This window comes from Aotus nancymaae, unplaced genomic scaffold (genome assembly GCF_030222135.1).
Source record: "Aotus nancymaae isolate 86718 unplaced genomic scaffold, 86718_ANA_hifiasm-v0.15.2.pri h1tg000014l, whole genome shotgun sequence".
Taxonomy (NCBI): domain Eukaryota; kingdom Metazoa; phylum Chordata; class Mammalia; order Primates; family Aotidae; genus Aotus; species Aotus nancymaae.
In genome coordinates this window covers 95,404,121-95,420,248 of record NW_026988425.1, presented here as the reverse complement: position 1 = coordinate 95,420,248, position 16,128 = coordinate 95,404,121, and the positions used below count along the sequence as shown (strand labels likewise).

The 16,128-nt window shown below is 32.5% G+C and overlaps 1 protein-coding gene and 1 pseudogene across 17 annotated transcripts in view; one reads left to right on the top strand and one right to left on the bottom strand.

Annotated features, from left to right (window-relative positions):
- Positions 1-16,128, bottom strand: part of PPIP5K2 (diphosphoinositol pentakisphosphate kinase 2) — a 79,638-nt gene that overhangs the window by 21,347 nt on the left and 42,163 nt on the right. For 9 of the 17 annotated variants that reach the window (XM_021667406.2, XM_021667405.2, XM_021667408.2 and 6 more), the window contains exons 18-23: positions 12,648-12,789; positions 11,681-11,904; positions 6,701-6,828; positions 6,010-6,124; positions 2,257-2,364; positions 2,051-2,167 (exon numbers count right to left, since the gene is read on the bottom strand). In XM_021667406.2, coding sequence (XP_021523081.2) covers positions 2,051-2,167; positions 2,257-2,364; positions 6,010-6,124; positions 6,701-6,828; positions 11,681-11,904; positions 12,648-12,789 — 834 coding nt within the window. Of the gene's footprint in view, positions 1-2,050; positions 2,168-2,256; positions 2,365-3,125; positions 3,171-6,009; positions 6,125-6,700; positions 6,829-11,680; positions 11,905-12,647; positions 12,790-16,128 lie in introns of all 17 variants that reach the window. The other 8 variants (XM_064376200.1, XM_021667403.2, XM_021667407.2 and 5 more) reach the window with 1 other exon arrangement.
- On the top strand, positions 13,348-13,881 carry LOC105722238 (ATP synthase subunit d, mitochondrial-like; annotated as a pseudogene).

Sequence of the window (16,128 nt, the reverse complement as noted above, 5' to 3'; positions counted from 1 at the left end):
AAATAAACAATAATAATAAATGACAGTAAGAAATAATAGAGATCAGCTTTGTTATACAAGAGTGTCATCAACCTGAGCATAAACTAAACAGCATTTAAATTGAAAACTTTTAGAATATTTAAATCTATTCCAAATATTTCTAATAAATGTGATAACTGCATTAAAAGTAACAATCATTCAATGACTCAGTAAGTATTTACTGAGGGTATACCATGTGTCGCTAACTGTGCTAGGGCACAGATGAATAAGACACAGTCCCAGATTGCAAGAATCTTACAATATAGTTTGGGAGACAGGCAAGTTAAAAAAATTTATATCAAATATCCAACTATAAGATAATGCACACATTGGGCCATAGTAATACAGTAAAACACATATTTTAAAGTAATAAAAATAGATTAAAATTAATGTAACTACATTGACAAATCTCATGAATATAATGTTGGCCAAAAGAAAGTAAGCTGAGTACATAAAAGTTCTCATCAGGGCCAGGTGCAGTGGCTCACATCTGTAATCCCAGCACTTTGGGAGGCCGATGTGGGCAGATCATGAGGTCAGGAGATCGAGACCATCCTGGCTAACACAGTGAAACCCCATCTCCACTAAAAATACAAAAAATACAAAAAATGAGCTGGGCATGGTGACACACACCTGTAGTCCCAGCTACTTGGAAGGCTGAAGCAGGAGAATTGCTTGAACCTGGGAGGCAGAGGTTGCAGTGAGCCGAGATCGCACCACTGCACTCCAGCCTGGTCGACAGAGCGAGACTACGTCTCAAAAACAACAACAACAACAACAACAAAAACTAAACAACAACAACAAAAAGCTCTCATCAAATTAAGGGTTACAGAGAATAAAAAGGTACTTCTTTAATCAAATAAGGGATATCTAAAACTTGAAGGGATCATAAAACACTGAAAGATAAGAATGTCCACTATCACTAAATCTATTCATTTTACTGGACATTTCATCATTCACAGATGATGTTATGACCGTATACATAAAAAATCCAAATGACTCTAGGGGTAAGCCATTAGAACCAATAACAGCATATAGTAAGTTATAGGTTTGCTAGTTATAACATTTTTAAATAAACCTGAGTTAAAATTCAATATGACAATAAAAATAAAATTTACATAAATCATTTATGATAGCATCAAAAACTATAAAGGAACTAGGAATTAATCTGACAAAGATGGTATAAGACAATTATTTGGTGGAAAAGTAATTGTGGTTTTTGCTATTATTTTTAATGAAAAAAATCATGATTTTATATAAAAATAAAGTTAAATAAATTCAGAAATAAACCAAGTCTTTAGACTAGAAAAACCAATACTGAAAAAGTATCATTTTTCTCCAAATTGATCTGCAGAATAATAATGTAATCTCAATTGAAATCTCAGAGTCTTTTCAGAATATTATAAAGTGATTATAAAATTTACACGAAAATGCAAGAAACATGAAATATTCAACATAATCTTTAAGAATAACAAAGCTGGAGGAGTTCTGTACCAAATATCAATGTTTATTATAAAGCTATAATAATTAAGACTGTGGTACTGGTAGAGAGAGAGAGACGAACAGAGCAATCAAGTAAGACTAGAAGTTCAGAAACCAATCAAAATACAGACACAATGCATGTCTGCAGTATCAGAAGTAGTACTATAGGCATCAGAAAAAGAATGAACTCTTGAATATATGATTCTGGGGCTTAGTTATTCATAAAGTGAAGAAAACAAAACTGGACTGCACATCACATGTACCGAATCCAAAAAAAATCAATTTCAGTGAATTAAAGGTTTAAGTTATCCATTCTAAACACTGGCCTTAAAATTCAAGCAATCTAAACAAAAGATAAAATTCAAAAGTACTCCAATATGCATAAAAGTGTAGTCTATACAAATCATACTTTAAAGAATTTAAGCCATTTTCCTACTTAGTACTTAAAATAAGAACTATTTATAGTACATTATAAAAAAAATCTCTTATAGAAACCTCAGGAAAATCTAGAACCATACTAACTAAACACTGAGAGTTCTGCCTTCATTACCTCTCTGGAAGCTGGTCTATATCCATAGCCAGAAGGTAAATTTTTGTCTTCTTCACAACCTTTGGCTCCTGGACTAAAGTGTAATTCAACATGAAAGCGTTCCTCTGAGGAAAGATCCTAAGAAATATGAAAGAATGTTTTTAAAATTAGAAACATTAAGCTCTTTATTTATATCCAGAAAAACACATATCAAGAGCTCTGTTTACCTTATTAGGATCCTCATAAAGCATGATAACAATCTGAGTCATGTAGTTGAGCTCATTGACGACATTTAAATAATCCATAGCTCGTTTCCACTGTTCATCCTTTGATTCCTGAACAAAAGATAAATGTGGTAAGCATTTTCTCAAACTGTGTTACTTAAAAGCCACTTTATTGTCACTATAGTAGCTTGTTTAATCCTAGTGATACCACATAAAGTGAATACTTATTATATGTACAATTTTTCAAAATAATTGCACTACATTTAAAAGTCTTAGAAACTTATGTAAGCTTATTTTGGTAAAATATTTTTAAAATCTCTTACCAGTACAAGTTTGAATACCCTTAATTTAAAAGTCCAAAATCCAAAATGCTCCAAAATTCAAAACTTTTTGAGCACTAACATGATACTTGAAGGAAGTACTCATTGGATCATTTTGGGTTTTCAGATTAGGGATGCTAAACTAGTAAGTATAATGCAAATATTCCAAAATCCAAAAGCAATTCCAAATTCCAAAAAGCTTCTGGTCTCAAGCACTTCAGATAAGAGATATTCAACCTATATTAGAAGTTCTAGTGGTAACATTTTTTTTTTTTAACTGCTTATACCAAACGAAAAATAAAGAAGTTTTTGAAATATAATACACACTACTAAATTGTAAGGGTAAGAGACAGTTTTTAACTTTTGTTAAGTCCCAAAGCACCTAGTATATTCATAACCACAGAGTACTATCTTAAAACAGGAATGCTATTTTTTCCCACCATCATATAGTTCATGTATGCAATATAGGCCTATCAATAAATATCCCTATTACACTGAAGTGATATTCAAAAATCAGCAGGAGGAGGCATATATAAATTCTATTGATCTTACCATCTCCTTCACCATTCCTCCATCTTCATTCTGAGAATCATTGGTCTTTAAATATGTAATCATAGAGCATCAGAACTGAAAAGGATCTTAGAGAACATGTACTACAAGCATTCAAAGTAGAAAATTCTATCTGAAAAGGCAAAACTACTCAAAGTAAAGTCTATAGTCAACAGTTAACAGGATTTACTTAAACCATATGTACATCACAGATAAATTTCCTTTGTTGTACATTATGTAATTACATTACAAATAACAAAAGTACAACATTTCCTTTTTGTATACAATAAGTGTGTATAATATTATGGACTTTAGTACAGAATGCACCTTGTTTTAAAAAGCAAATTATAAGACCATACATTGATTGTATGTTTTTTAAAATTCAGCATGTATTTTATTTCTATTTCAGACATTATACTTCGTGTGTGTGTGTGTGCACATGCATGGGTGCAAGTTTAGAAGGTAATACGTGAAGAGATGTATTTTTTTCAGAACTGATAAAGGAAAAAATAAATTAGCATTACTGAGTTTCACTAAATTTAAGTTACCATAAATGATAAATTTAAATACTGAAAATTTTCATTAGATGAACAGATAATTGATCTTGTGATTCTGTGATACTCCAGTTTTAAGAACACCATCTAATGTCTAACTCAACATTGCAGTTACAGATTTTGCTAGGTCTTCTCTAATAAATAGATAAAATTAAGTAATATTTAGTAGTAACTTCCAGAATGTAATTAATATGTAAGAAGCCACAAAAATATTTTTTAAAATTAAGGCCCCATTATACATAGTCCTGAAATCTTGTTCATAATCTTAGTTCCTTAACAACAGTTAAAAATAATTCTACAGAAAGATTTTACCGAGTTCATTTTGAATAACTAAAAATTACAACTGGGAATATACTGAGTAAGATTTTAATTATATTACTTACAAAAAGTTGGGGTAATAAAAACAAAACATTTTGGTATAGACTTTAATTTTCACCTTAGTAAATACATGTAATTATTTTCCCCCTGGAAACACTGATTTTTAAAATAACGAAGTTGTTCAGTTTTTGTTTTAGAAATGCAGACTGAATTCAATATATGCCCAACAAGCTCTAGATCCATGACTACCACCCTAGTACAAATGACATCTTTTTGGACCATCGTAATAGTTTCCTAACTGGTTTCCTTACATCCACTCTCAACTGTCTATTGTCCACACAACAACCAAAGCTTAAAACCTTTTAATGGCTTCCCAATCCAATCAGAACACAAGGCACTGGCTCTTCAACCATATCTAATGTTATTTTATCCAATACTTACTATTATTCTCCAATCACAGGCTTACTATCGGTTCCTGTATTACTCATGTTCTTTATACCCTCCATATATATCAAAAGAGGACCATGTAAGAGACGTATCTCTCCTCCTCACAAACAATTCCATCATTACTCCTGGGTATATAAGCTTTTGCCTTGCTAATTAAGGGTCATTTTTTTTCACACTAATCCACATATTTATGCAAGGATGTTACTTGCTATTCTTTAGTGGGACAAAGAAACAAAAAACCAAAAGAAAGAACATATGGATTTGGAATTTTGACTGGAACAGAACTTTGAAACAGCCTTAGGGTAACTTTGATAATTACTCTCGAGGACCAGTAATAAGATTGATTAGGAAACAGACATATACCAAATCATTACTATATATTTCACTGCCCTTCTTTTAAAAGAAAACAGAATTGAATAATTTTCTTTTATAGATCACTTTGTATACAGATGTGCATAGATGTGTATACCAATATATGCACTGAAAAATAAAGAAACATTCTAATCTTTTGGCCAGTTTAGAGATGATTGATTTAGATGAGATTCTGGACTTCAAGTAGTATTACCCTATTATACCATGGTACTGAGTGGAGTGGGTGGCACTGAGGGAGATGTTAAGTGAGTTTTGTATGAATTATGGTGGCCAATGGGTATCACTGTGACAGATTTTGTGTTTTCCAAAGATGGCTGACATATACATTCAATTCTACATACTCTTCTTACAATATGACAGGAACATTTGACCCATCTAGTGATGTGGGTTATTTCCTCTCCCTCTGAACCTGGATGAATCTCTTTGATTGCCTCAACCAAGAGAGCTCAGCAAAAGTGATGCTATATGATTTTAGACATTAGGTCATAAAAATGCCATGCACTTGCACATTGCTCTCTTAGGAAGCTCACTCCTGGAACTCAGCTGCATTATTTTGAGGAAGCAGGTCACATGAAGAAGCCAGATGTAGGTGTTCTGGTTGATAATTGCAGCTGAGGTCCCAGCTGACAGTCACATGAAGCACCAAATAGGAGAGAAAACCCTTGAGATAAATGAGTCCCAGCCACTGTGTGATCATAACCTCATGAGACCCTAAACGAAACTTCCTAATTGATCCCAGTAAACCCTCTAAACGATATAAAATAAAAATGGAATGACTGTGAATGTTTTAAGCCACTAAGTCTTGGCAGGTCATCCCGTAATAGTAGATAAGTGCCACAATGTCTAACCAAACACAAAGTCCCATCAATTCTGACCCCTAAATGACTCAAATTCACCAGGCTTCTCTTTACTGCCACCAGTCTATAAAATCACCTAAAATACTTTATATTATTTTTTGCTTAAATGGATCTTCTCTGAAGAGAACATCTTCATCTTTAAAATCTAGCAAAATGCTTAGTGTGTGTGTGTGTGTGTGTATATATATATATATATATATATATAGTAGTCCCTTGAAAAATGACATTAAGTAGTAAAACAAGAATGAATTACTAAAATTTCACAGTAAAAATAGCAGTTAGTGATTTAATTACAAAATTAAATATATTTGTTAGACGGAAATAACTTATTCTACTTACATTGCATAAGGCACCATAGCGAAGAATAGATAGCAAAGAATGTACATGACTTTCACTGGTAAAATATAACCTAGTACGAACATGACGTTCAGGAGACAGAACACCTCTAGAATACCTAAAATTAAAAGCAGACATGCTTTTAATTTGAAACATGACCATATAATAAAAAACTTACTAAATATTGAAATTATTTTCTAAAAATAAGTTTTACTAGAAGTAAAAGACCATAATTAGTAAGTCTAATTCTTCCAACCACAATAGCGGATTTATCTTAGTGCACATTATTCTAACATGATACAAACTCTAACTAGCTAAGACCTCTGAGAACAAAGAACTTATTAGTCAAGTACATTGTAAATAGGTTATTTTACCTCCTTTAGTAGCAATGACAGAGGTCACAGACTTAAAGACGCTCACAGACATTAATGCTGCTAAATGGTGTATACATTGATGATCCCATGTGAATGATTACATATATTCCCTCTTCTCCATTCACCTTAGTTTTCTCTAAATTGGAGCCAAAAATAACTTAGGTTGGAAGTTACTAGGAATACCTAGGTAATACTATTTTCATAGTATGCCAATGATATACTCCTTACTTCATAGGACCATCAAATTTAGAGGATAATTTAAATCTGAAGTATGTAAAAATAGATGCCTAGAGATTTAAATAACCAGTACAGTTTCTTACACAGGATGAAGTTTATTTACAGTGTCATCATCTTGTGTCCTCTGAAGGTCTGAGCGAATTTTTCTAACTAGAGGAGTACAGTAGCCTTTGGCAATCTCCAGTTTTTCGGCTTTAGTTATACCATATTCCTGAGCAGAAAACACATGACATTAGAAAAAGGATATAATGACAAAGAACTCTAAAAAATGCACTCCTAAATTAGTCTAGTGAGAGACAAATATTTTATCAAGGCTTTTTTGAATATTGGATAACTCCCAGTTACATTTTTTGCAATTGCAAATGTATGATTTTCAAACTATTAAGTATAATTGGAAGGATTTTGTGGTGGAACTGAACAAAAGCCATTAATTTCTGAAGGAGAATGAATGGATGAATGTAATTTTTATGACTAGTATTCACTACGTCAGAAGGTTTTAAATATAAAAACAATCCTAAAAGAAATGTGGATAAGGCCACAAACACTGAAGCACAATATGTAACAAATATATGAAAAAAAATTAAACCTTGAGATTTTTATCTTTCCACATGTCAAAGATTTAAAAGGCTGACATATTCTTCAAAACCTTTGGCCAATATTTTAAAAGTTTTAACTTGTGATGAGCAAAGATTCCATGAAATTATCAAATTTAATGACATAATCATTATGAGTTAATTGGATTTGTAAGGAATTAGCACAATGTGAAGTGTCCAGAAAACACGGTAATTTTAAGAGTAATTGCAATGAAAATTATAGTTCAAAGTAGTAGAAGAGGAGAAAGATAGAAGGGAGAAAAGTGGGGGTAGAGTGGTAAAGAAGAGAGAACAGGGAAGAGGGAAGAAACACACATACCTTCTCTCTTCAAGTTCATTCTAGGATATCTTAACCTAAAGGCTATTTCCTGCTACCAGATAACCTCCAGAAAGATTCACATGGAATAACATCAGTATAGACAATAGATCTCAAAACTGCCTAATAAAGAAAATGCTGACTGATTACAGATGAAAGACCTATGGAAAAAACACTTCTTGGGGTGATTTACCTTAAACTAAAGCTAAGTTGGTTCGATAATCTTGCCAATGTAGATGACTAAATAGTGAATATGCAACAGTGCGTTTATGCATAAATGAAAGAAAAATGTTGGAATTAAAAAATCATCAGGGAAATAATTTTTTAAAAAAATTTGTTATTAACAAGGTGTGAGAAAACAGGGATTTTCATACACTGCTGGTCTGGGTAAAAACTGGTTAAAGTTTCTGAACCTAGAGAAATAGTCTTAAGTGAATGGAAAGACATGTGCAAAGAGAGTGAAACAAACTTTAAAGTCTAGATTTCCAAATGCAAGTTGGTTAAATTAATTATTCTTACATTCACACCATTCAGCCATCAGGAATAATAATGTATATATAGCTTTAATGGCATGGAAAGAAGTTCTTTAGGCTAAATGAAGGAAAAAATTAGGTTGCAAAATAGTATGCTTTTTCTGATCCAGTTTTTGTAAAGAATGTATTTGCTATATATATATATGCATTTATGGAAAAAATTATATGTAAATGAAATTAAGGAAAGAGGCCTGTAAGAATATTCCAAAACATTGGTATGTTTTTCTTTTGTTGGTAATGTTAGAGTAATTTTTTTGCTCTATCTGTATTTTCTAGTTTTATAACAAAGATTACTTTTATAATCAAGAAATATCTGTATTCAAAACAGTGACGTATTTTGCTCATCTGCCTCTATCAACTAGGACCAAACAACTTTTAGATATGCAAGTTCTCATATGTAGTTACAATATTTGTGCCACAAATAGAACTGATTAAAATACCAGATAAAGCTACTTGAAGACTTTCTATGGTGACTTCAATGAGAATGTCATTGAACTTTCTTTGGTAAACGCTACTATAAAGAACTGTTTGCATTTCATAATCTACAGATAACCAAACAAAACATCTTCAAACTTCAATTAATATGTATCATCTCAATTAAGATAATTTTAATATCAAATTTTGTCTTTAAATGTTTTTATTTACCATCATGGCTATAATGCATTATTTTTAAACCAGGGACCCAACTTTCTGAGGATTAAGCCTGGTTAAAGTGAATTTTGATTCTATTGTAGCATCAACACCTATCAAAATTAGTTTAACTGTTAAAATAAATAAAACAGATCATATGTATCACTTAAGCCTAGCTATTATTGGAATTACATAATTCACATAGCATAGACATAAGAATTAATCAATCAATATAAGAGTAGAAACTTATTTTAAGGCATAGTATCACTTTGAAGTACATCAGAATGCATGTATATACATTTCTCTTGCGCAGACAGTGATACCCTGTTAATCTACATTAGTTTATTCTAAACAAGTTAAAATTTTCTATTATTTGACTGAGTCAAGTCTTGAAGCTTGAAATATTCTTTATTTGCTTGAGAACTATGTATGCAAAATTCTATTTTTTTCCATTACAAATCACATTTCATTATAAATTACTATAAATATGTTTATAATTGTTAGTTATCTTTTTGGTGATTGAAAATACCTGCCTTCTGTCTACAGTTTTTGGATTTGTGAGGGCTAAAGTAACAAAGCAAAATAATATTTATTGAACTGATTCAACACTCTGAAAAAAAAAACCTCCAAGGTTTCTGTTACAATAAAGACTGTCAAATGAAAAAGTTAGGAAGATAAACCCAAAGCTGTCCTCTCCTCAAATTATAAAAAAAACCTCAGGACTCCAGAAAAGCACATGAAAAGTCCTCTTCTTTTAAAATTATAAATTTACCAAAAACAGAACTGATTTCTGTAAACTTGGGCATAATTTTGTCTGAAGAGTCAAACAATTTCAAAAATAACTCATCCAAGAAAAATAATTTTAGAGTTGTCTTCAAACAAATTCTCAGACCATTGTGAAGTACTAACCTAATTGCAGCAAAGAGAATTACTGTAATAGACTGAGAACAGCTGAGCTTTTAAGAATTACTTTGAGATATACAAATGATGACTCAACTCCTTTAAAACATACTAATCTTTAGTGCTTCTTCTGATATTTTTAAAAATTCATTATAAATATTTAAGTTACAAGGACGTGGTGAAAAATGTCTTTAACTATATAAACAATACACATGACATACATACACCATCTAAGGAGGAGAAATGACCATCTAAAACACCATTAACACTTGAGGTTTTCTTTTGGTCTCAACTCTTAGAGACCAACTTTTCATTCCCAGTTGTAAAATATTTAGTATATATAATGGAAAGAGTAGAGGGGTGAGATTAAATAAGCAATGCAATGGCACAGACATGGTTATGCTAAACATTAGACAAAGCACTGTGTATTTATTTAGCCTCTGAGTAGGTGATACATTCAGAATTACTGAAAGCCTACCTTGAAAAGTGCTTATAACCTCCATAAATAATCTTAAAGTCTTATATTCAGAGCTAATTGCTAAAAAGCATACTTATAAAACCAAAACATTAGGCAAAATAAAACTTACCTTTTATAGAATAAAACTTACCTTTTTCATTTGGTAAATGAAAGAAATTTTGAGGGAATGAGTCCTGTTTTCTAAGTAAATGTAATTAAGGTCTAAAGACATATTCTTAACGTCTGAGATATTTTCATCTTCTTTTAAAAATAACTTTTAAAATCACAGATTATCATACAGTAATACCTAAAACTATCTATATTCTATATTTGACCAAACAAATACATAGTTCTCTTTCATGTTGAAGAAGCAAGCTAATTGTTAACATGTATACAAATACCTATAGGTAAGTTGTACTACTGTCTGAATTTTCAGTTTTTCAAAATCTATAGTTTTTCCTGTACTGTCTATGAATATTAGGAAAGGGATGCTGTTATTTTAACCACTTTTATACATATGTATTTACAAGTTAAGCTTTTTGAACTTTTTTCATAATCTTTATCTTTTTTATGTATTTTGTATTTTCTGGCTTTTAAACTTGATGTAGTCCACAGTTGAAATATCTGATCTACTCCAATCTCTTCTTTATAATATCCAAATAATCTTGTACTGAGTTGAAAGAAGGTCCAAAAACAGCATCTGGAATTGTGCTCTTCTAACATATTCCTAATCTCAATATGTTTTGTCACCTACCCCTTTATTATCAATCTAATTCTCTGTTTAATTGCATTTTGGTTATTTGAATTCTTGTTACACCTTTATTTTTATTCTCCTATAATGAAAAGACCCATGTCCCCTAAAAGAACAATTATGTATATCTTATCTCTAAGCATTATTTTCAAAATAGTTTTGCATAAAGTAAAAAGACTTGCAAAAAATTTTATATAAGGCCATAACTATCTTTATGTCTTACTCCCCACATATTTCATTATATACATGGTAGACACACAACAGTGTTCAATAATTTATTTATTCCATACTGTTTTCCATGGTTTAGTTTGTTCACATATTATTACTAAGAGTATTAATTCTTAAATTTTAAAAATCTACTACATTCTTATGGCAGTAGCATATAGAAAATACTCTGTATGCTACTATGATGATAGACACGTCATTATAAATTTGCCAAAACCCATATGTACAACACCAAGAGTGAACCCTAATGGACTACAGACTCTGGATGATATGTCAGTGTAGGTCCATCAGTTATAACAAATGCACCATTCTGGTGGGGGATAATAATAATCAGGGGAGGACATGTTATGTAGAGGCAGGGGGCATATGGGAAATCTTTTTACCTTCTGTGTGATTTTACTGTGAACCTAAAGCCACTCTAATAAATATAGTCTACAAAAAACAGTCACTGTAATCAAACTATTAGAACATCAAATAACGTGATTAAAACAACCATAAGAAGCTTAAAATATAAATTCATAATTACATAATTTTCTCTTTAAAGTTACTGGTTTTCCAAGGACATAAAAACCAATTACCTTTTTATCCACCAACAGACATTTTTTAAGTATCTATTTATTCAATATTTTAAAAAAATTGATTTTTAAGAATGACTTACCTGAGGAATAACAATATCTGCTAATGCCTTCGAAAGCCTATATAACTCCATTGTGTTTTCTAATTTCAAGGAACCATTATGCTGGACATCATATTTTATACAGTCATATATATCAGGGATTTTACTAATATCATATCTTCCATTCTTTGTTTTAAAGTCTTTCTCTAACTTGGACCATCTACGTAGCATGAGCTCCAATGTTTCACTATGGTAAAGCTGAATATCTAAAACAACATAACATTTTTAGTTTATGAAACTTAAAAATCTGATTTAGAATACATATTAAAATGTTAGTAATTAGAAACTTTTTAAAATCTCAAAAATACAACTGTATGAAGTTAGGGAGTTACTATAGACATACACTATTAGCAACCACGTATTTTATAGACTTAGACAAAAGGTTAGAAAGTGGGCTTATAAAAGATTTTTTCCGTATATTATAGACTTTAATAAAAACAATAAGAGCAACAATTATAACAAAGTTCTTTTAAGCTCATATATTTTTGTCCTGTTATTTTTATTAGATTTACATAACTAAGTGAATAGGCAAACTATCTTTAGCAGAAAGGAACCTCAGATATTCAAAATAGTCTAAATGATCCATTTTCTGCCAGAAAGAAACAAGATGCCAGAGTTGTCTAAGTTATTAACCAAGTAAGCTTTGGGGCCAGAGCCCAAGTCACCTTCCTGTTGCTTGTTCCTTCTTATTACCCTGCCTACTCACTGCTTAACTATACGGCAATGCTGCATAATAAGATAATCAAATGAGAATATTTTATTTTCTCTTTTATGCTGTCATGGATAAAAACCACTATAACTTAGCCATTATTATTTTGCTGGCTATACATTAACTCATACTATACATAGCTCTCAAGAGAGGCTTGATTTCTTAAGATTGGTCCATCTTAATTGGTGCTTAATTGAATAGTAACTTTTATCTGTTCTATGCTCTAAGAAGAACATTTACCTGATGATTTGGGATCTTCCATTCGATGTCTGATTTGAGAAGTCAAACTCTGAATTAAGGAATAAACTTTATCACAGGTCTTCACAGGATTTTTAATTAAATGCATTGATTTGATAACAGAAATGCTTCCAGATGGAGTAAGCTACAAATGAGCAAAGTATATATTTTATATCTGGTTATACCTAACTGTCTAAGAGAACAACATACACATACAAAACTTTCCAGCAGCTGGAGAATTATTCCATAGCAGAAATTAAAATAACCCCAAAATACAGCTGACCCTTGAATACCACAGATGTGAACTGCACAGGACCACCTATATGCAGGGTTTTTCCCTAAAAGTTACACCAAAATGTGCTGCTTCTCCTGCCTCCCCTTCCGCCTCCTTCACTCCTTCCACCCTTGAGACAACTGACCAACCCCTCCTCTTCCTTCTTCTTCTCAGCCTACTCAATGTGAAAATAAAGATGAAGATCGAAGACTTCTATGACGATCCACTTCCCCTTAGGAAATAGTAAATGTATTTTCTCTTCCTTACAATTTTCTTAATAACATTTTCTTTTCTCTAGCTCACTCTATTGTAAGACTAGAATATATAATGCAAAATACTGGGGAACTTCCAAAAAGTATGTGGAAAAATTGAATTAAAAAATAAAAGGCTGTGGACGGTGGGCAGCCAGGGTCCGTGAAGGATCCCAAGATGGCTAGGCAAAAACTTGCACTAAAAACCATTGACTGGATAGCTTTTTGGCAGATCATGCCCCAAAACCAAAAGGCCATTGCTAATTCCCTGAAATCCTGGAATGAGATCTTCACCTCCAGTTTGGCTGCTTTACCTGAGAATCCACCATCTATTGACTGGGCTTACTACAAGGTCAATGTGGCCAAGGCAAGCTTGGTGGATGACTTTGAGAAGAAGTTAATGCCCTGAAGCTTCCTCTACCAGAGGATCCATATACTGCCCTGGTGGATGCTGAAGAAATAGATGATGTGAAGTCTTGTGCTGAGTGGTGTCTCTCTCAAAGGCCAGGATTGTAGAATACGAGAAACAGATGGAGAATTATTAGGAACTTAATTCCATTTGAACAGATGACCATTGAGGACTTGAATGAAGCTTTCCCAGAAATCAAATTGGACAAGCAAAAGTATCCCTATTGGCCTCACCAACCAATCAAGAATTTATAAAATTGAGTCCAGGAGGAGGCTCTGGCCCTTATATTACACATTCTGGATATTAAAAAAAAAAAAAAAAAAGTAATTATACCAAAATAAATAAATAAATAAAAGTAAAAAACTTTATTTCTCAACATAAGGTCTATCAGGATCAAGACACTTTTGTAAGCGGTAATACCAGACATTTAGTCCAATTAGTCTATTCCTAAAAAACTGAGGATCCTGGGAATTTATCCATGTCAATGGGGTTTTTACATTATTAGCTGAAGAAAAATGAGTGCCCTTTAAATTTTTTTTAAGATTAGGAAACAAAAAGAAGTCAGAAGGAGCCATATCAGGACCACAAGGTAGATGCCTAATGATCTCCCAAAACTGTCCTTGTTGGGAGGAATAAGCAGGAGCATTGTCATGATGGAGAAGGACTACGTAGTGAAGATTATGTGGGTGTTTTCTGCTAATGCTTTGGCTGACTCTCTCAAAACAATCTCATGATAAGCAGATGTTATTGCTTTTTAGCCCTCCAGAAAGTCAACAAGAGAAATGCCTTGAGCATTACAAAAAAAACCACTGCCATGAACTGTTCTTGACTAGTCTGTTTTTGCTTTGACTTGACCGATTCTACCTCTTGGTCGCCATTGCTTTGATTGTGCTTTGTCTTCAGGGTCATCCTGGTAAAACCATGTTTCATCTTCTGTTATAATTCTTCAAAGAAATGCTTCAGGATCTTCATCCCACTTGCTTAAAATTTCCGTTGAAAGCTTTGCTCTTGTCTACGGCTTTTCTGAGCACAACGGTTCTGGCACTCGAAATTAAGCAGAAAATCGGCTAAATTTTAATTTTTCAGTCAGAAATGTGTAAGTTGAACCAACTGAGATGTCTACGGTATTGGCTATTGTTTCTGCTGTTAATCATTCGTCTTCTTCAATTAGGGCATGAACAAGATTAATTTTTTCCTTGCAAATTGATGTGGATGGTCTGCCATTGCAGGCTTCATCTTCAACATCATCTCATCCCTTCTTAAAACTAGTTATCCATTGGTATACTAGAGATTTCTTTGGGAAATTGTTCCTATAAACTTTCTGTAAAGTATCAATGATTCCACCTTTTTTTTTCACTAAGCTTCACCATAAATTTGCTGTTGGTTCTTGTTTCAATATTAGCAGAACTCATGCTGCCCTTAGAGACTCTCTTCAAACTGACGCCTTACTCTTATTAGTGCCTTAAACTAAATCCTTTTCAGACATATTATAACTAGTAATATGAGTTTATTTTAGTGTTAAAAAGAGTTGAAATTTGTGTATATATTTTTTCATAATGAGCATTTTCCATTAACTTTTTGAAGACCCTTTGTATATGTTAATTGATTGTTCATGTTATTGCTAAAGCTTCTAGTCAAATGTAGGCTTAACCTGGGAGTTAAGTTTTTGAAGAGTCAAAAGTTATACACAGTTTTTTTTTTCACTCTGAGAGGGACTGGCACTTCTAACCCCAACACTGTCCAAGGGTGAACTGTATAATAATAAGATCAAGAAGGAAGTAGATTCAGAATTTATGTTAAAAATATTATTTATTCATTTATTTTTTCTTTCATTTTTTTAGAGACGGGCTTTCTCCATATTGGTCAGGCTGGTGTCGAATTCCCGACCTCTGGTGATCCACCTGCCTTGGCCTCCCAAAGTGCTAGGATTACAGGTGTGAGCCATGGTGCCTGGCCCCATGTTAAAACTATTAAACCTTAGCTGTCATTATCCATAAAGAAAATTTAGCAGAAATACTCTAACTTAATGGAATTTGATGACAATCTACTGACACTCTTAATATGTGTAAATATGGTTCTGACCACTTGACATACATTTACACGTAATAACTCCAGGCATCTATTATTATCTTTTCCCAGATGGGTTACTGAACTGATGTTAAGCCACTTTCTTAAGGAACAAACCACTAGGATATGAAGGAGTAGGACTCAAATGCAGGTAGTCTGGCTACAGACTGGTGCTCTTAACTACTATCCTATTATGCCCTTGTAATGAATTTTTTGTAAGTCATATATATAAATATAAAATTGCACTTTAGGTTCTGGGCTACATGTGAAGAACATGCAGGATTGTTGCATAGGTACATACATGACAATGTGGTTTGCTGCCTCCATCACCCCATCAGCTACATCTGGCATTTCTCCCCATGTTATCCCTCCTCAACCTCCCTACTCCCTGCTGTCCCTCTCCTATTCCCCCACAACAGACCCTAGTGTGTGATGCTCCCCTCTGTGTCCATGTGTTCTCATTGTTCAACACCTGCCTATGAG